The sequence below is a fragment of the Saimiri boliviensis genome, chromosome 16, assembly GCF_048565385.1.
Source record: "Saimiri boliviensis isolate mSaiBol1 chromosome 16, mSaiBol1.pri, whole genome shotgun sequence".
Taxonomy (NCBI): domain Eukaryota; kingdom Metazoa; phylum Chordata; class Mammalia; order Primates; family Cebidae; genus Saimiri; species Saimiri boliviensis.
The window spans coordinates 68,803,225-68,824,487 of NC_133464.1; the positions used below are offsets into that span (position 1 = coordinate 68,803,225).

Sequence of the window (21,263 nt, forward strand, 5' to 3'; positions counted from 1 at the left end):
TGAAATGAAGTTATGCAAGGTTATTTCTTATAGAATAGTCTGTGATAGCTCAAGACTGGAAACAAGTCACATATTCACCAACATCCTGGGGTTCAGGAAATTGATATTTAGATACAACAGTGTGGTAAAAAACCCTTCAATATATATTTTTTGGACCTATATGTCAGGGACATTGGTGCTATACGTTCTCTGTGCCTGCCTCTTCAATTTTTTTTTTTTTTTTTAAAGACCAAATAAAACCAAACTATAACATTTGAAGAAACAATTGAGCGGGAGAGCCCCAAAGATTTCAAGGAAGGAGGCTGAGGCAGGAGAATTGCCTGAACCCAGGAGGCAGAGGTTGCGGTGAGCTGAGATCGCGCCCTTGCACTCCAGCCTGGGTAACAAGAGCGAAACTCCGTCTCAAAAAAAAAAGATTTCAAGGATTTGGGGAAAGTCTGTAGGAAGACTCCCTTAACCAAATAAATATTCTTCTCTGATTGACGCCCTGAAAAACCGGAATAGAAATGAAGGCAAGGCCAAATTTGAAGCTGGCTTCCTTTGCCAAGAATGATCCACTAGGGCACCGCCTATTTTTAGGGTGCGGCTGTCTGGATCGGGGGCTGCTTCTGCGGACTGTAATTGGAAAGGTTGGGGGAGGCAATAGCTGTACTTTGGGGCCTGCCTTGGAGCTCATCATCTGGGTTACTGAGGTCCCCTAGCGGCTGGCAGAAGAGGCCCAGACCGTCCAAATTTGACAGTAAACGTGGAGACCACTAGGCAAGGGTGGAAACCAGTCTCCGCCCGTCCCCAATCCATCCGGCTCAGGATCCCCACCCCACCCATTCCTAGTATCAGTAAGAAGCTGTTGTGATAAATGGATTATGAAGAAAAAGGGGCCTGGACTAGAGAGAGGATAGTAAGAATATAAAAGAAAAAACAGATCTCTCTAAATCTTTTTAACTTTTGTAAAAAGTTAAAAGGCCTAATTTTTCCATTTTCTCCTCTTTTCTTTCTTTTTTTTTTTTCAAAATTCTCTTGTCCAACAGACTAATTTTCTCTAGACGCTACTTTTTCTTTTTCTTTCCTTTTTTTTTTTTTTTTTTTTTTTGGAGACAGAGTTTCGCTCTTGTTACCCAGGCTGCAGTGCAATGGCGCGATCTCGGCTCACCACAACCTCCGCCTCCTGGGTTCAGGCAATTCTCCTGCCTCAGCCTCCTGAGTAGCTGGGACTACAGGCCCGCGCCACCATGCCCAGCTAATTTTTGTATTTTTAGTAGAGACGGGGTTTCACCATGTTGACCAGGATGGTCTCGATCTTTTGATTTCGTGATCCACCCGCCTCGGCCTCCCAAAGTGTTGGGATTATAGACGTGAGCCACCGCGCTCTGCCTAGATGCTACTTCTTCTATTGCAGAATTACTAGTAAGAAAGAAATGGGATTTTTTTTTTTTTTTTTTTAAAAGAGTTGGAAGCTGTCCTTTTGGAAAAGATATTAAAAACCTACTGCCCATCTTCCATCCTAAGTAGTCCCATCCCTCTAAAAGGAAATGCCTTCCATATTCTTCCTAAAAAAGCGAAAGCATAACAGAACAAAACTGGAAAACTGTTTCTTCTGTTCCCTGAGACACAAAGGCCATTATCTTCCTACCTTTGGCCCCACTGATCCTTGACAGGATGTCCTGGACCTGCAGCCCAGATGAGGAAAGGTGGGGTGTGGGTGGGGGGTTGACTGACGCACACAGCAAGTAGCCTCAAGAACTTGGGGGTGGGGCAGGCTGCGCCCCAAGGCTTTGGTCCTATCCCCCCACTCCCCTGCCGTTTTTACTTAACACACGATCGCTTCCGTTGTAAATAAAAAATAACAAACAGTTAAATTTAATTACGGGTAGGTAGTAAAGTGACTTGGTTCTCGCTAACTGCGTTCCTAAGCCCTTCGCTGCGGGCCCTGAACTCAGTGGATGGAGCTGGAAGTTCCCGCCCAGGGGAAGAAGTTCCCACGGAGGGCAGGCAGTTGCGGGAGTCTTTGGATCCGTGTGTGCATTGAGATGGGAGTACCTCCTCCCCGCGCCGGAGTCCCAGTTCCTCACGATTAGGCCTTTAAAAAAGGTCAAGAATATAGTGAATCCGGCTGCGGTCTGCTCGGCTGGGCGACAGAAAGGCACAGGCTGAGCCCGGGGGGTGCGGACAGGTGGGCGCGGGGCGCGGAGAAGGCACCCTAGGCGCGGACTCGACCGCAGGGGGCCGCGGCGCCTGGGGCGGGGGGCGTGTGCCGCCCGTGCGGGGACCGAAGGACTTGACAGATCGCAGCGAAAGAAAACATTAAACCAAAACAAAACCCATCGATTCCCCACGTTGCTCAGCAAAGACATCGTGGGTGGAGTCAGGAGGGAGCTATTGAGTAGAATTCCGCGCGGCCGCCTCCGCCCGTCCACCCCGCGCCCCCGCGCCCCCGGCCCCGGGCCCTGCCCGCTCGCCGGACTCGGCCCGCAGCCGAGGTCAGGGCGTAGCGAGCGCCGTGTCCCACCCGGGCTTCCCGAGGACTCGGCTCTGCAGCTCCGTAGTAAACAAAGTGTCGCCGCCACCTCCACGCTGGTTTGCTTCCTAGCAATTAAAACACTGAGAAGGCGAGATAATCACAGAAACACTCGAGAATTACCAGAAAATAATAGAGATCCAAAAAAATAAAAAAGGTGTGTGAAAGAGAAAAACACCCCACTACCCCCACCAGCCCGCTGCCGCCTCCCGGTGGAAAATCGGGCCCCGCCCAGCCCGGAGCCCACTGGCTGCCCGGGCGGCGGCGCCGCGTGCCCATTGGCTGCGTGAGCTGTCGGTCAGGGGCGGGCCGGCGCGCGCGCCGCCGCGGGCGGGGGGCGGCGGCAGATCCCGTAAGTCGGGCGGCCTCGTAGTTGCTGCAGCCGCCGCCGCCGCCGCCGCCACATTCAACAGGCAGCAGCGCAGCGGGCGCGCCGCCGGGCAAAGCGAGCGGCCCGCGGCGTCCGTCCGTCCTTCCGTCCGCGGCCGTGTCAGCGGGAGCGCGGCGCAGGCTCTGCCCCGGCTCGGCGGCTCTGGCCCGCCGTCCAGTCCGTGAGGCGGACCCCGAGGAGCCTCGATGTGGATGGCCCCGCGAAGTTAAGTTCTGGGCTCGCGCTTGCACTCCGCCGCGCCTTCCTCCCAGTTTCCGTCCGCTCGCCGCACCGGCTTCGTCCCCCCAAATCTCGGACCGTCTCTTCGCGCCCCCTCTCCCTCCGCCCCCAGTGCTGCGCTCTTCCCTTCTTGGCTCTCCCGCGGCTGGGGGAGGGGCGGGGGTCACCATGGCCGAAGCGCCCCAGGTGGTGGAGATCGACCCGGACTTCGAGCCGCTGCCCCGGCCGCGCTCGTGCACCTGGCCGCTGCCCAGGCCGGAGTTTAGCCAGTCCAATTCGGCCACCTCCAGCCCGGCGCCGTCGGGCGGCGCGGCTGCCAACCCCGACGCCGCGGCGGGCCTGCCCTCAGCCTCGGCGGCCGCTGTCAGCGCTGACTTCATGAGCAACCTGAGCCTGCTGGAGGAGAACGAGGACTTCCCGCAGGCGCCCGGCTCCGTGGCGGCGGCGGTGGCGGCGGCTGCCGTAGCCGCCGCCGGGGGACTGTGCGGGGACTTCCAGGGCCCAGAGGCGGGCTGCCTGCACCCAGCGCCGCCGCAGCCCCCGCCGCCCGGGCCGCTGCCGCAGCACCCACCGGTGCCTCCCGCCGCCGCCGGGCCGCTCGCGGGACAGCCGCGCAAGAGCAGCTCGTCCCGCCGCAACGCGTGGGGCAACCTGTCCTACGCCGATCTCATCACCAAGGCCATCGAGAGTTCGGCGGAGAAGCGGCTGACGCTGTCGCAGATCTACGAGTGGATGGTCAAGAGCGTGCCCTACTTCAAGGATAAAGGTGACAGCAACAGCTCCGCGGGTTGGAAGGTGAGCGGCCTCTGCGCGCGGCCCGGACCTTGGGGGCGCGGTGGGGCAGGCGAGGGCGCAGCTGTGCAGGTTTGCCCTGCCCGAGGGTGCGGGGCAGGAGGGCAGCGCGTGCCCAGGAGGGCGGGCGAGAATCGGTGGTCGCGGTGGGCTCGCCCGGGTCGGTCCGAGACCGCAGTAGGTGTGCGCGCACGCCAGTTAGAGTCCGCGTGGGACGCGGAAAGGGGCTCTTTGGGGAACTAAGTAAAGAATGCGTCAAGAAGTGGACGTCAGAGCGGCCGAAAAGTTTGCCGGTGAAAGGAGAAAGGGGTTCGCCGGGAGCGGCACCCCCACGGCCCGCGCTGACTGCTTCGGCTGCCCCTTCCCTCCTGGACCTCCGCGGGGCGAGGGCGGGTCCTCTCCGGCCGCGCCGCGGAGCTGTTTCCGCCGCGCGCGGCGGGGGAGGGCGCAGCAAGGGTCCCCGGAGTCTCTCTGTCCCGGGACCGGGCTGCAGGTGGAGGGGACAGGCCGAGCGCGACCGGCTGGGGACGGTGTAAGGCCGGCCAGGCAGTTTCTGAAGGCGGTGCGCATTTTGCTTTGTTTTGGTTTTCTCCGGAGTGGCCTCGAGTTCAGGGGGCCGGGCGTCCCGATCCCGAGGTGGCGCCTCCGACACGTGCGAAGGGGCGGCCACCGCCTGCGGAGCGCCGGCGCCCGGCCGCGCGGGGCGAGCTAAAGTTCAAGTGTGACCCTCGGCGGGGGCGGGCGCGGGCGGTGACAAGGGAGGGGCTCTGGGCGCAGGAAGCTAGCGCCTTTAAAGGGCCAGCGCGTCCGGGCCGGGCGCCGTGGGGCCCGCGCTTCCCCAGTGGGGGAGCGCCCGAATCCGGTCTTGCCCCTGGTACTAGGCTTTTAGCTAGAAACACAGAGGCTGCCCTGGGGTGCCAGTGGCTGGGATGTGTGCGTCTTTTCTTGCCTTGCTACCCTATTCTTGAGCGTGGAGGTCCAGATGGGGGCGCGGGGGCCCAGGCGGGAGGATTTGCGACCAGTGTTTTGACGGAGTCGGAGTGGCGGTGCGCGTTGAGGGAGCGAAGCCTGAAAGGATTTTTGCCTTTCAGAAGGTGGCCAGGAGACACTTCAGCGTTGGGGTAGGCACTTCCCGACTCCGAGGGCCTCGGCCAGGTCCGGGGAGGCTTCCCGGGGGCGAGGTCCAGTCGCCGCGCGGCCTCCCCAAGCTGACAGTTTCTCACTGTCACCGGTGGTAGAATTGCTGTAAAGGTTGACTAGTTGAGTAAACACTGTTTTTTTGAGACGGAGTCTCGTTCTGTTGCCAGGCTGGAGTGCAGTGGCGCGATCTTGGCTCACTGCAACCTCCGACTCTCTGGTTCAAGCGATTCTCTGCCTCAGCCTTCCGAGTAGCCGGGATTACAGGCACGAACCACCACGCCCAGCTAATTTTTTTATTTTTGGTAGAGACGGCGTTTCACCATGTTGACCAGGATGGTCTCGATCTCTTGACTTCGTTATCCACCCACCTCGGCTTCCCAAAGTGCTGGGGATAACAGGCGTGAACCACTGCGCCCGGCCGAGCTAAACACCTTTTTAAACAAAGTTTCCTCGCCTCTCATGTCGACTGTATAGTATAATAAAGATTGGTGTTTGCTGCGCAGTTGTTAAACCGAGGTTATTTTACATACAGTGTCATCCCTGTGGTTAATGCGTGTCAAAAAGGTTAAGTTACTCACACCATATTGAAGTTACTGGAGGAGTTCAAGATACATTTTATTTTTTCCAAAGTGTGTTTCAGAGTAAAGGTATCACTTATCGCTTCATTACCAGGCATTACATGCAATTTTACCAAGTGTTTGGAAAACGTAAAGTGTCTACTTACCTTTAAGCTCGGCATATATTCTTCTAAGTCACAAAATCGAAATTGTCTGCCAAGTCTTGTTTTACTTAACATTTGAATTTAAGTACTTGACTTACTTGCTCATCTATCAAATCTATTCAGCTGTTACAGAGTATTAGCCGTTAAATAAAATCCCGCCCCCTCCCCCCCCCCTTTTTTTTTTACATTCAAAGTACAGTGTATACTTACACCATTCTTTACTCTTTGGAAATGGATACAACCTACTTCAACTTGCTGGAGTGCCTTTCTTTAAAGATAAAGGCAGTGTTTGGGATATTTTTAGTTTTGCGTCTCAAATGGCATTGTCAGAGTGTGTTAATCTTAAACTAGGAATATAACTTATACTTTTTAAGATTTAGGTTTTTAAAAAATAGATTCTGATGTTAAATCATCTTTGCAACCATTTTACCAGGTTCTTGTTCTTTTTTTTTTATTTTTTTTTAAATGGGAGAATAATTTATTTTATTTATTTTATTTTTTTTATTTTTGTTGTTTTAAATTGCCAGAGCTAGGAGACCTGTTAAGGACTAACTGTCTGGAATTGGAGGCCGGCGGGCAGCTCCCAGTGGGAGCCTAATGGGGCTTTGCTCTGGATCAGGCTGCCTTTCTCAAATGAGTAAATGTTTCAGGTGTACTGTCGGTTGATTTAAGTCGGATTACAGCAAGTGCTTTTTCAGTTTGAGTAAAAGAGTATTTTAAGAAGAAAAGAAACAACCTGAGCTGTTCTAACTCATAACTAGTCTTCTGGTTAGAGTTTCATAAAAACGAGTTACTTGTTAAAACTAAGTTTCACTCTCAGATCTGAAAGATTCCTGTTCTAAGATTCATAAAAGAGAAATTTTATTATGACTTTTAACTTAAATCCAGTTTTTAAATGCAAATCAACCAAAACTTACCTGTTTTAGGACCGAGGAGAAGTTGCTTTGGAACAAAGTTATTTCCTGTGATTTACTACTGGGAATTAGACTGAATCTTAAATAGTTTCTTGTGTGCTACTTCCTGGGGCCTGCCTGAAAGTTTGAGTCATTTGCATAGGACAAACTAGTTAGGAAGCTGTTAATGAATTCGAAAACTTTTAATGTCATTCTTTAGATAGTTAAGTGCTGGTTATATTTGAAGGATATGCATTTTGTGTTTGTGGGAATGATAAGTTAAATGTCTTACACTTGTTTTAATATTGTCCTGAATTGCCATAAAGTCACACACAAGGTGAAACCTAAGGCTTTTGGAAAACCCGGGATCTTCTAAATCTAGTGCAGTATTTATAAATAGTGAAACTTCATTTCCATGACCTGTTTTCTCACATAGAAAGCCTTCTAAAACTTGGGAAGTGGTATTGTGAACTCCTAATTTTAAAATAAATGGCAGTTTTGAGTTGACTCTTGTTTTGAGGGTTTTTTTTTTTTTTTTCTTGAGACAGAGTTTCGCTCTTGTTACCCAGGCTGGAGTGCAATGGTGCAATCTCGGCTCACCGCAACCTCCGCCTCCTGGGTTCAGGCAGTTCTTCTGCCTCAGCCTCCTGAGTAGCTGGGGATTACAGGCACGCGTCACCATGCCCAGCTAATTTTTGTATTTTTAGTAGAGACGGGGTTTCACCATGTTGACCAGGATGGTCTCGATATCTTGACCTTGTGATCCACCTGCCTGGGCCTCCCAAAGTGCTGGGATTACAGGCGTGAGCCACGGCGCCTGGCCCTCTTGTTTTGAATATTATTTGGAACACTGTTTAGCACTGTTTAGGTTAAAAGAATGACTTTGACTATACCACTTAACTCTGGATAAAGAAATTGTTTTACTAGAGGATGCCTCTTTGATTTTAATTGAAGATAAAGCTTTTAATCTTTTTTTTTTTTTTTTTTTTTTTTTTGAGACCGAGTCTCTCTCTGTTGCCCAGGTAGAGTGCAGTGGTGTGATCTTGGCTCACTGCAACCTCGGCCTCCTGGATTAAAGTGATTCTCCTGCCTCAGCCTCCCGAGTAGCTGGGACTACAGGAGAGTGCCACTACGCCTAGCTAATTTTTAAATTTTTAGTAGAGACTGTTTCACAATGTTGGCCAGGATGGTCTCAAACTCCTGACCTCATGATCCACCCTCCTTGGCCTCCCAAAGTCGGCAATGCCTGGCTCCAAAGCTTTTTATCTTTAACATAAATTTTTAATTTGGAGTGACATTTCTTATATTTGGCCTAGGAACTGACAGTAGATTTTCTTATATTTTAAAATAAATATTCTGTAATTTGAGTATAATCTGTAGGTAATTTAACCAGCCACAAAGATCCCGTTAGAAAGATGGCTGCTTTTTTTGTTGCATGGTCACATTAGACTTGAGAGAATCCTGGTGAGATTGAGTGGTATCTGAGCCATCTTTCTCACTTCTGGATTGTCACTGAAATTACCTTAAAGAAAGCCTTGATAATCCTTTATATGTATTTGGGGAAATGAGAATGAAGAAAGAATTCAAAGTGGGTGAGGGGGTTATGCAGTAAATGTAGCGTCTTATTAAAGGCTGAAAGTTACCTGAATGTTTGTGACACCTGAAACATTTTGTTCGGAAATTCCAAGATAGATGCCAAATCAGAATACTTTATTTCAGATTCCCAAGAACTTTACTTTTTGTAGATGGTTTTGTGGCAAGTCCTTGGTTCAGGGGATGGTTGAGAAGATTGGCCACTGTTTTTAAGTGATACTGTTTTTGTTGTTGTTTTTCTGAGAGAGGGTCTCACACTCTTGTCTAGGTAAGAGTACAGTAGCTTGATCTCAGCTCACTGCAGCCTCTGCCTGCCCCGGGCTTAAGTGATCCTCCAGCCTCAGCCTCCTGAGTATAGAGTACTTGGGATTACAGGTGGGAGCCAGGCCCTTTTTTTTTTTTTAATTTTTTAAATTTTTATGACAAACACTTGATTACTGAAAATAAAGCATTTTAATTCTCAAATTTAACTGTAAATTTGGAAAAAGTTAAAGGTCTTCAGGACCCCAGAATTGCTGAAAGGTATCACATTGGCGGCAAACACAGGTATTGATGGATTTCATGCTCTGCACACACAGGGAATCTTTTCAGAGGCGATATGAAATGGGGATGAGGGAGAAGAATATGCAGTGGTGAGTTAGAATCCTTGTAGAGTGTAAACATGTTGCCTGTCCTGTGCTTCTAGCCCTTTCATCCAAGCATCTAAACTGCAGTTTTGTATTAGACTTTCTAAGATAGCAGCTGCGTTTGGCCGGAATTTCTTTGGGGAAGCCTGAATGATTTGCATTTTTCTGGAACACTCTGCCCTTGGAAACTACCCAGTTCTCTGGCATCATGGGAATTTACCCAGCCATTTTTTGGCCTATGTGTGCTGTAGCTTTGGGGCTTCCTCTTGGAAAGGCAGTGTAAATACCACATAGTGAATGCGGAAAGCAGAGTTTTCGATTGTGTGGGAGTTTGTCTGCTTCCCTGCAGTTCAAGATTTGCCTTTGCCTTTGTAGCAACAACTTGAAGAGACTCGCTCAACCTCCCAGGATCTCACTGGCGTCATATAACCTTCCACCTTTTCTTGGTGCATACAGAATTCTGATACTTCTGGTGGTGTTCCTCAGTTGTGAAACAGAGTAGACCACATGCACTTGAAAAAGTGTTTATTTTGGTGCCTAAGGGATATACTGTGTACAAATACTTTAAGTGTGGAAGACATCTTCCTCTTTGCCAGTTGCTGATGAGGATGAACAAAAATCAAGTCAGTGGCACAGAAATTCTTTGTAGATATTACTACTTGATATCTGTAGTCTATAAGGAACATATGAAACCTGAAAAATACCTTTTTGTACGTTGGTTATTTTATGTGGTTCAAGCTTTTTAAAAACTTTCTTTTTTCATTAGCATCCCAGTTTACTCCACTCAGTCTGCCTATGGCTTATCAACTTAGTAGGTTAAGCACTGCAAATAATTGAGTCAAGTGTTGACTTATTCTTGCCACTTGGCAGGCATTTGGGCTGCTTTTTTTTTCCTTTTACCATTTTTGCATAGTTTTTGATAAAAGTTAAAAAGAAAAAAGCAATTTAGTTTTGACATTAAGCCTAACACAACTGAAATGGTAAATCTGCAGCTCCTTATCATATCATTTAGTGAGTTTTTACCTTCATGTATTAATTTAATAGGGGCATAAATTCAAAATGTGTCCTTTATTTCAAGCCATGTTCATTAGAGGAAAAAAAGTCGCGGAAGAACTATGCAGGGAAGTAGCCTCTGTAGCCCCCAGTTCTGGTTTTTGTTCTGATGATCACTAAAGCTGTACGCTTTATGGGAGTTGGGTGTGTGTGTGTGTCTGTCTTCCTTTTCTTAACTTTGCTTTGAGAAATCCTTTCTTTTCTTGGATTTGATTACAATGTACTACCTGGTCGTCTTGTCATCTGGCTTCTCCAGTTGGTTCACTTATTTTTCCTTCTCCTATCCTCAATCATAAATATACCTCAGGACTAGTCATGGACTTCTTCTCTGGTCTTTTCCTAAGTAACTTACTTCTCTGTTGCCTTGTGTGTCCAATTACCTAACGGCTGTGGATGTCCCACTTTTGCCTCAAATCCAGTATGTCTAAAACCAAACATACTGTATTTCCCCATGCTCTCAGATGGCTCATCTCGAGGTCCCCAGTTGGGTTAATGGTCTAGTTAGCTCTTTCCCTAGTTCGCAAACCTTAATGTCCTCTTCAGCACTCTCCTGGTGTTTAGTGTTCCCAAGTCTGTTAACTCTTGTTTCTCTCTTTTTTTTTTAACTCTTCCTTCTCAGGGTCTGCTGAGACTTTAAGTTCCCACCCTCTAACCATTCCCCTAGTTTAGCTTTTAGTATTGGGCCTAGACCATCCTGTCCCCAGAGCTTAGATCATCTTGTGTCCCCAAATTTTGCAGATCTTGCTCAGTCTGCAAGGCTCAAGTCAGTTCACCAACTTCCAATCTTGGCTCCTGCCCAGAGGAATTTTTGCCCTCTGAGTGAATATCTTATAATCTTTTAATACATGCTGCTGTGTATTATGTATAATTTAACTTTAATGTATGCATGTCTTGGCTTCTCAGTTATATTGTAAATAACGTTAGGAAAAAAAATTCTTTTTTGAAACATGAGTCTTTTATATTTCAGCTTCCTGTGTGTTGAGAGTATCACAATCTGTATCATGTGAGAATAGTTTAAGAAGTAGTATAACTAAAGAACAGTGATTATTTTATTTTCAACAGATTGTCATAGTTTTTTTTTTCCCATTTATTTGTTGATTGATTACTGTGTACAAAATGTACTAGGTGCTTTTGAGTGGTAGCAATGACTCAAAACGTAGACCGAGTAGGAAGACTAGATGCGACACGTAAATAACTGTGGTACACAGTGGGAAGAGTTAAGTGTCTTAGAGAAAAATGGAGTTCTGTATTGGCCAGTGAACCAGGCATTGAGAATGGGAGAATGGACCTGGCACAGTTGCTCATGCCTATACTCCCAGCACTTTGAGAAGCTGAGGTGGGCGGATCATTTGAGGTCAGGAGTTAGAAACGAACCTGGCCAACGTGGCAAAACCCCATCTCTATTAAACATACAAAAATTAACCGGGTGTGGTGGCACTCATTTGTAGTTCTAGCTACTTGGGAAGCTGAGGCAGGAGAATCGCTTGAACTTGTGGGGCAGAGGTTGTGGTTAGCCGAGATCACACCACTGCACTCCAGTCTGAGTGACAGAGCAAGACTTTCATCTCGGAAAAAAAAAAAAGAAAAAAAGAGAAAGAAAATGGGATGAGAGATTGTTCCCTTACAATTTTGCTATGAATATTTTCAGCCATTCAGCAAAGTTGGAAGAATCTTAAATTGAACGCTCTAATACCTACTACCTTTTCTACTGTTATTGTTTCTTTATACTTGCTTGATCATATATTTGTGTAAATGCCCACCTTTCTGTCCATCAGTTGATCTGATTTTCAAGATACATTTTTGGGATGGTAGACTGGAATTCATAAAGCCCTGAAAATACAGGAAGCATCAGTTTCTCTGAGTGATAGACATATGAAATATATACAAAGTTTGAAAAGTCTACGTTGGAGTCGGGCGCGGTGGCTCATACCTGTAATCCCAGCACTTTGGGAGGCCAAGGCGGGCGGATCACAAAGTCACGAGATCGAGATCATCCTGGCCAACATGGTGAAACCCTGTCTCTACTAAAAATAGAAAAATCAGCTGAGCATGGAGGTGCATGCCTGTAGTCCCAGCTACTCGGGTGGCTGAGGCAGGAGAATCTCTTTAACCTGGGAGGCGGAGGTTGCAGTGAGCTGAGATTGTGCCCCTGCACTCCAGAGTGGTACAGAGCGAGACTCTGTGTCAAAAAAAAAAAAAAGTCTAGGTAGGAAGGACATATGAAAATAATGTTTTGTTATAGATCAAACTTACGAAATGATATTTTTGCTTTTGCATCATAAGAAATGAAAATATGATTACATTAAAAACATTTTAAAATGTAGCTTCTTAGGAACACACTTGTGTAAATATGGAGACCTATGGGATGCAATTTAAAGCCAGTGTACTATAGCCAATTTTGAAACTAACATATGGAATTTGGTTATACATAGAACCGATTATGTAATTGACTTAATGTGAATAATTGGCATTTACAATGTATTTAGCTTTTTGATTGATCTGTTCTTTAAAATTAACTTCATTGAGGTCCAGTGTCCTGATAACAGTGATTCAAAGAAAGAAAGATCACTATTAAATATAATTCTTGTTTTTTTTTGAAAAATGAGAAATTCTGAAGTCAGGAATTTCAAAATATATGTAAGGCAATTGTAAAGGAATATTGGCTTGAAGAGATACTTCAAAATTTAACTGTCAGTTCTAATATTGCACTAGCTAAGTATTAGATATTCTTAATAGCTTTCTCATTGTAATATTTCTCTTCCAACCAACCCAAGTGCAAGAATGAAGATTAAAATGTGGGGTATTTCAGTAGATCCAGAAGAGGTTAAATTTAGGCCAAACCCAAAACTGACACCATGCAGGCCAACAGGACTGAATGTATTCAGTGTAAAGTATACTTGGAGTGAGTCTGACTAGCTCATATTGAACCAAAAGGTTTATGCAATAAAAACAGCATTGTGGTACATCAGAAGGCACAGATACAGATTAATTAAAACTTATCAGCCATTTAGAAATGACAAGTTTTGAGGAAAGCTGTCTGGGCGCAGTGGCTCACACCTGTAATCCCAGCACTTTGAGAGGTTGAGGTGAGTGGATCACTGGAAGCCAGGGGTTAGCCTGGCCAGTATGGTGAAATCCTGTCTCTACTAAAAATACAAAAACAGTTGTGGTGGTGCACACCTGTGGCCTCAGCTACTCAGGAGGCTGAGGCATGAGAATCCCTTGAACTCATGAGGTGGAGGCTGCAGTGAGCTGAGATTGTGCCACTGCACTCCAGCCTAGGTGACAGACTCTGCCTTAAAAAAAAAAATGCAGAAAGCTATTTTACTAATATGTTTGTATCCGTAGAAGCAAACATTTTATTTAAAAGATACACTGCTGCTCAGTCATGGGAGACAGTTAAAGTAAATGAAAAAGCCCACTACCATGAGGTTTTATTAAATGTCTCAGTTACCTTCCATGTGGAAAAAATAGCTTTCAAAGCATACTAGGATCTCACACTTGCATGATTGTTAATGATGCCAGGGAAAACTAGTCAAAACCAACTAGGAAACGACACGGAATTGACCAGCCTAATTTTTTTTTTGAGATGGAGTCTCACTCTCATCCAAGTTGGAATGCAGTGGTCCAATCTCAGCTCACTGCAACCTCTGTCTCCCAGGTTCAAGCAATTCTCCTGCCTCAGCCTCCCAAGTAGCTAGAATTACAGGCACACCATGCCTGGCTAATTTTTGTATTTTTAGTGGAGATGAGGTTTCATCACGTTGTCCAGGCTGGTCTCAAACTCCTGACTTCAAGTGATCTGCCCACCTTGGCCTCTCAATGTGTTGGGATTACTGGTGTGAGCTCCCATGCCCTGCCGACCACTACTGATGTTTGTAGATCCAGTGAAGTTCAGAATTAACCGCTCATCTTTGTTTTTTTTCATTTCCGTAAGTAAAGGTATTATGTAAAACATCATCATCCTTCAACTCGTTTCTCATCTTGGTTCTAATTTTGAAGGGTAGAAATGTAGTAGGGTCTTACCTCCCTTAGGGAGGGGAGGTAGATCATTTCTTCCAAGGTAGCCTATCTCTGCTGACCTTGAGTCATATGAGTTCTTTAATTCTTAGAGACCTCTGCCTTCTCAGAGGCCAGTACCACCTCTGAAGTGTTGTGGCCCCTTGGTCTACACTGCAGCGCCCTTCATCTGGGAAGTGCTGTTATCTCCAACAAGCCCCACTCTATCTTTTATGTATCTCTGGCCAGCCACACAGAAATTTCCACGCTGCCAACTTTTTCAGTGTTACTTGGTTCCAGCGTCTCTGTACAGATCTTTGAGACCTAAAGAGAAAATCTTTTTCTGCTTTGATGTATTTTCTCCCTAGATGGCATTTGCCTTAATAACAATGTCATTCATTCTTCGTGCAATTCCAGTTACAAAGCTGGTTCTAATTATATATCCCATGAACTTAACAGCCGTGGAGCTCCTACCCATCTTACCTGATTAAAGCGAACCTGTGATGAGAAAGAGGGTGGAAGGGAAGATTTCCCTTGTATCCTTTTGTTCTTTTTTATTTGATTAAAGATATTTCTTGGATAAGCAGTTTTTCCTCAATTGCTGTTCCTCACAATCTGGAAAATAAGTCATGGTTTTGGGAATCTCTATATTACCATATCTCTATGTTAGAGATATGATAAAGCATCCAAGTTGAGGGGAAAAAGATGTGTTTCTGTTTACAACTATGGTTCCCCCATATTGAAGTTGTTAAGAGTACTGCCTTTGTAAGTACTGGTGAGCACTTAAAAAGTACATACTGGTGAGGGGCCAAATTTGCTCCGTTAAAAATGTGAAAGTAGCTAAGTGAACCTGGCATCAGGAAAGGGAGGGAAACTCAGTGGTTGCATTTTGTAACTGCAGTAAAAAAGCCAAAGTGCGTGATTAATTCTCTAAGTCTTATTTGGGCCTAATGAGGAAAGGAGGAAGAGAAGAGAAAAAGAGAAGAGAAAAAAACTTTCTCATGTCAATATAGAACAATTAAATCCACATTGTGATTGTCACTGCCTCAAGAATCTGCCAAAATAAGAGCTTCTGGCTAATCCACATTTGGATTATGTGGGAAGATAAAGATTTCTTCAATGGCTTGGCATTCTGAAGAGTTGGCTAAGGCCTGGAGGCACTGGGCTTTGTCTCCTCAGTGTTTCTGCCCTCTCCTTTCATACTGGTTTTCCTTTTTTAATTAAAAAATTAGTGTCTTTCCTCCGCTGGTACCATGTTCAGAAGCCTACCATGCTCAGAAGCCTGCCGTGGAAGTGGCTGAGGGAAAACCCCTCTTTGAGTGAGGAATCCCCAGCACAGAATAAGAGGGTCTTCATCTTTGCAGTGGTGGCACGGGTGAGAGTGAAAAGGCACCCTGCATTCTGTATCTGAAAAGAAATGCATTTAGAGGCTGGGCACTGTCTGACGCCTGCAATCTCAGCACTTTGGGAGGCCAAGGTGGGCAGATCATGAGGTCAAGAGTTTAAGGCCAGCCTGGCCAACATGGTGAAACCCTGTCTCTACTAAAATTATAAAAGTTAGCTGAGCGTGGTGGTGTGTGCTACTACGGTAGCTACTCAGGAGGCTGAGGCAGGAAAACGCTTGAACCTAGGAGTTGGAGGTTGCAGTGAGCCGAGATCGTGCCACTGCACTCTGGTTTGGGTGACAGAGAGAGACTCTGTCTTGGGGGGCAGGCCTCAGGGGGAAGAAATGCATTTAGATTTCAAATTTAGTTTGGAGAGAGAAATTATAATTGAACAACTAATTCCCAGCCTCATAAATATTGTGTCCTTCAAAACTTGAAAACAAAATAACCACATAAACGTTTGGGAGTGGTCCATACTAGTACACGTCAAATACTTGAGACATTTTGGTTGCTTGGAAGCAAGATCGAAGGAAATGGTTTGCATATGATTTAGCCAGAAGCTCTTATTTTGGCGGATTTTTGAGGCAGTGACAGTCACAATGTGGATTTAATTGTTCTATATTGACATGAAAAAGTTTTTTTCTCTTCTCTAACTTTCAGGGTAGGGTTGCATAGTTAACATCAAGATAAGTATGTTCAGTCACCATAGTTTTGTGTCTGAGATGATGTGGCTTTATGAGCTGTGAGGTTTAATTTGCAGAATCATCAATTTGGGCCGGCATGGTGGCTCACCTCTGTAATCACAGTACGTTGGGAGGCCTAGGCGGGTAGATAACCTGAGGTCAGGAATTCGAGACCAGCCTGGGCAACATGATGAAACCCAATCTCTACTAAAAATGCAAACATTAGCCAGATGTGTTGGCAGGTCCCTGTAATCCCAGCTCTCTGGGAGTCTGAGGGGAGAAGAATCACTTGAACCTGAGAGGTGGAGGTTGCAGTGAGCTGAGATTGCAGCACCACACTTCAGCCTGGGCGACAGAGGGAGACTCAGTCTCAAAAAAAAAAAAATCACCAATTTGTCACATCAGTAGGTTTCATCCTGCCATCATACTATACTGTGATTTGAATATAGGAGAAAGCCGGCTGTCTTGAGTTGTAGTTACCTCATCTGTTTGTAGCAGAACTCTCTGCAGGGCTACCTCCTAAGCGGGGAGTGGGGAGGGAGGAGAGGGGAACTTGCAAAACTTGTAAATATCAACTGGGGTTGTTTGTGTACTTGGCACCAAGCTGGTTGCATTGGAAACTTTTCTCTCTGGATGGGTAGGTATGTAGGCCATCATGAAATTTACATGTGATGAATGGGAAAGCTTCCTGTGGATCATCCTACCCTGAGAGTTCTGTAATCTGTGTCTGAATTGGTCTGTCTCCTTCAGCCTTTTAGGATTTAATTTTCTCTTTAGTGGCCCATTATGACATTTACATACGTTGAATTTGAAAGATTCCTATACTCAGTGTCTTCTGTTACTGGTGTGCCTGGAGCAGTTTGTGCGATTTGTGACATTTGTGAGATAGAATGAATTTTGTAGGACCTGGATTGATTTACAATAAATTATATTATAAATGTATATTTATATGTATATATGTCATGCATTTGTATTAACATGAAAGCTTTCTGGTTATGATAAAACACTTAGGTGACAACTACGTTTTAGAAATCATCAAAATTTTACTGTTTTTTTTTTTTCTCTTGAAGTATTTGGTATAATTAAAAAAGATAAATGCTAAGGAAAATTATCAGGGTTAAAGATACCCGTAATTAGGTGTGTTTAGATGTTACTGACATCTTTTCTGGTTTTGGAGTGGATATTTTCCCTGCTATGACCTCTGTGCTCTGTGGTTGTTCTCCTAGGGTATTATATTCCAGTAATTCTGGATATTTCTTTCTTTCTTTTTTTTTAAAGATGGGGTTTCACCATGTTGGTCAGGCTGGTCTTGAACTCCAGACCTCAGGTGATCCACCCGCCTTGGCCTCCAAAGTGCTTGGATTACAGGCGTGAGCTACCATGTCCGGCCCTGGATGTTTCTTTAAGGTGCTTTGTATTTTTTGAAATGCCATTTTGATACTTTCAATGTTCTGAGCTATACCTAAATTGTACTTTTCATAAATAAAAAGAAAGCAAGAGTCCAGCCAAGCCAGGCTGAGAGTGGTGTGTGCCTATAGCCTTGGCTGTTCACTAGGCTGAGGCCAGAGAATCCTTTGAGCTCAGGAGTTCAAGGCCAGGCTGGGCAACACACCGGGACCGTGTCTCTTAAAAAAAAAAAAAAAACCAGGCCAGGCATGGTGGCTCATGCCTGTAATCCAGCAGTTTGGGAGGCCAAGGTGGCCAGATCATTAGGTCAGGAGATCAAGATCATCCTGGCTAATATGGTGAAGTGAAACCCCACCTCTATTAAAAATATGAAAAATTACCTGGGTGTGGTGGTATGCGCCTGTAGTCCTAGCTACTCAGGAAGCTGAGGCAGGAGAATTGCTTGAACCTGGGAGGCGGAGGTTGCAGTGAGCACTCTGTACTGGTTGCATAGAGCCACTGTACTCCAGCCTGGGTGACAGCGACACCTCCCTCTCAAACAAACAAAAACCAAAACACACAAAAAAACTAGGCTGGGCATGGTGACTCACACCTGTAACTCCAGCACTTTGGGAGGCAGAGGTGGCAGATCACTTGAGGTCAGGAGTTCGAGACCAGCCTGGCCAATATGGTGAAACCCAGTCTCTACTAAAAATACGAAAATTAGCTGGGCAAGCCTCTAGTCCCTGCTATGGAATGCTGAGACAGAATTGCTTGAAGTAGTGAGCCAAGATCACGCCACTGCACTCTAGCCTGGGTGATAGATTGAGACTGCATCTCAAAAAAAAAACCAAAAGAAAAAAAGCTAAACAAAAGCAGAATCCAGATTATTAAAATAAAAAAATCTAAAAAGCATGATTGTCACAGGCTTCAAGAATTACCTGCCTGTTCTTGAGCGCTTGGACCTGTCCCTGTGCTTGAGGAGTGGACCTTCAGGTTGTCACTGCCCTTCTTTGTGATCTTTTTTTTTTTGGCCTGCAGTTCTCTCTGTGGTGTCTAATTCAGGAATAAATATCCTTTTTTTTTTGAGGGTCAATCTTGCTTTGTTGCCAGGTTGGAGTGCAGTGACGAGGTATCTGCTTACTGCAACATCCACCTCCCGGGTTCAAGCGGTTCTCCTGCCTCAGCCTCCTGCGTAGCTGGGACTATAGGTGTGTGCCACCATGCCTGGCTAATGTTTTGCATTTTTAGTAGAGATGGGGTTTCACTGTGTTAGCCAGGATGGTCTTGATCTCCTGACCTCGTGATCCACCCGCCTCGGCCTCCCAAAGAGCTGAGATACAGGCGTAAGCCACTGCACCCGGCCTACAGAAATAAATATTCTTAATCTGTTCAGCTTAATTGAGATTCAGACCTTTTAAAAAGTAGTTTTGTCAGAGGTTTGTGAACCAGAGCAACTCCATTTTGAATAGGAGCTGAGTAAAATGAGGCTGAGACCTACTGGGCTGCGTTCCCAGATGGTTAAGGTATTCTAAGTCACGGAATGAGATAGGAGGTCAGCACAAGATACAGATCATAAAGACCTTGCTGATTAAACAGGTTGGAGTAAAGAAGCTGGTTAAAACCCACCAAAACCAAGATGGCCACAAGAGTGACCTCTGGTTGTCTTCACTGCTACACTCCCACCAGCCTCATGGCAGTTTACAAATGCTGTGGCAACATCAGCAAGTTACCCTATATGGTCTAAAAAGGGGAGGCATGAATAATCTACCCCTTGTTTAGCATATCATCAAGAAATAACCATAAAAATGGGCAACCTGCAGCCCTAAGGGCTGCTTTGTCTATGGAGTAGCCATTCTTTTATTACTTTACTTTCCTAATAAACTTGTTTTCACTTTACTCTAGGGACTTGCTCAGAAGTTTCTTGTGCGACATCCAAGAACCGTCACTTGGGGGTCTGGACGGGGACCCCTTTCCTGTAACAGTTTGAATGTTAAAGTTTGTGCCATTGCATTCTTTAGTGTGATTGCTTTATTTTGAACTAGGGGTAGAGAATATGGGGGATGTGGAATAAAAGGAAGGGAATATATCAGTACAGATTGAGCCCATAATTTATGGTGAATTTCTCCTGTCTCAAACAATTGGAGGATGTATGATTGAAGTTAATCAGTTTCTCAATGTATTACCTAATTTGATTATATGCCTTATACATTATATTTCTTCTCTTTTTTCTTTTTGACACGGAGTTTCGCTCTTGTTATCTAGGCTGGAGTGCAAAGGCGCGATCTCGGCTCACTGCAACCTCCGCCTCCTGGGTTTAAGCAATTCTCCTGCCTCAGCCTCCTGAGTAGCTGTGACTACAGGCACGCACCACCGTGCCCAGCTAATTTTTTGTATTTTTAGTAGAGATGGGGTTTCACCATGTTGACCAGGATGGTCTCTATCTCTTGACCTCGTGATCCACCTGCCTCAGCCTCCCAAAGTGCTGGGATTACAGGCTTGAGCCACCGCGCCCAGCCCTGATATATTGTATTTCTAAGAAAAAAATTAAAATAATTATTGCACCCTGTGATCTCATTGAACAATGTAAATGATCTTGGGTTATGTTAAATGCTTAACTTACTTAATAATTTCCCTGGTAATGAAAATACGGGCACATTTTAATCAAAGTCAAGCTGTTGATGGTTATGTTTCTTAGACTAACCATGACTTCCTCCTGTGTTTATAGCAAGACGGGAAAAGGAAAACACTTTTATCCACAGAACTCATCAATTCTGTCATGATTGACAACTTGGAGGCCTCCAATTAAGCCTCATTTACACCCCCCCCCCCCCATTTTTGTTTCAGAGAATTCATTTTAAAGGATATCGGGAGGAAGAAGTAACTAAGTCAGAGAGATAAAATGAGAACTTAAAACACTTCAGAATCTAGGGTAATGCATCAGAGGGATTCTTTTCAAGACAGAATTGTCTGTGATCCTTAACTGTGTGACTACACTCCAGGGATTTGAAATGAAGACATCCCCTTCCCACTTAGTCATGTGCCCTTATGAAGCTTGTTTCTGTGTGGCTTGCTGAGACTCACTTAAAATGACATTGACTTTTATTAAACCTTAAGGTTTGTGATGGGCTTTTTGCACAAAAGCCCACTTCTCCAGAGGATGTGTCCCTGCTCCCTCAGGTTGCTATCTTGTTACTCTGGCCTGAAACAAGTTAACAGCCACCTTCCTGCAGACCTGCACAAGGCACATCACATCAAGGGCTGCTGATTAGAGTATAATGACTTGTTAGATCATGTTTATTGTGCAGATGAACCTGAATGTTACTAGGCCAGCATATCCACCTAGGCTGAAGAAAAATTAGGAAAACTTAATTTTTTTCATTTTTTTTAAACTTAATTTTTAATGCCCCTTCTATCTTTCATCAGGCTAAAGCTTTTGGATTTGTGATTACTCATTCTGTCTATAAATATATTAATAGTATTTCGGGCTGGCCAGATATGGGGCATGACCTTTGACATCCTGCTTGGCGAAGCCTGGGAATTTGACATCCTTCAATTTAGGTGGAATTCCCTTGTTTTGTTTCCTGTGATAGTGTGGGGGAAATACACATTTTGGCTCCTTCAGCGGAGGAAGACAGGAAAAAAGTAAAATTGGAATGCGGTAAGAAAGTATTAATAATTTTATTTCTGCTGGGTGTAGTTGAATGCACATGCTTTTTATGGAAGCCTGAGCCTATGAAAATAGTGCACAATAATAAGAAAATGCTAAAAATCACATTTAGTTTTTGTGTTTTTAAATTAGAATTTTTTTGTGTGTGACTAGTTTGACATTTTGGGGTGTTTGAACTGTTTTGCATCTAAGTATAC

At 45.4% G+C, this 21,263-nt stretch overlaps 1 protein-coding gene across 1 annotated transcript in view; it reads left to right on the forward strand.

Annotated features, from left to right (window-relative positions):
- Nucleotides 1–2,863: 2,863 nt before the first annotated feature.
- FOXO1 (forkhead box O1) overlaps nt 2,864–21,263 on the forward strand; it is a 110,193-nt gene continuing 91,793 nt past the window's right edge. Inside the window, exon 1 of the mRNA XM_010345010.3 lies at nt 2,864–3,920. Within this exon, the coding sequence (XP_010343312.2) occupies nt 3,294–3,920 (627 nt within the window). The 5' untranslated portion in view covers nt 2,864–3,293. The remainder of the gene's footprint in view (nt 3,921–21,263) is intronic.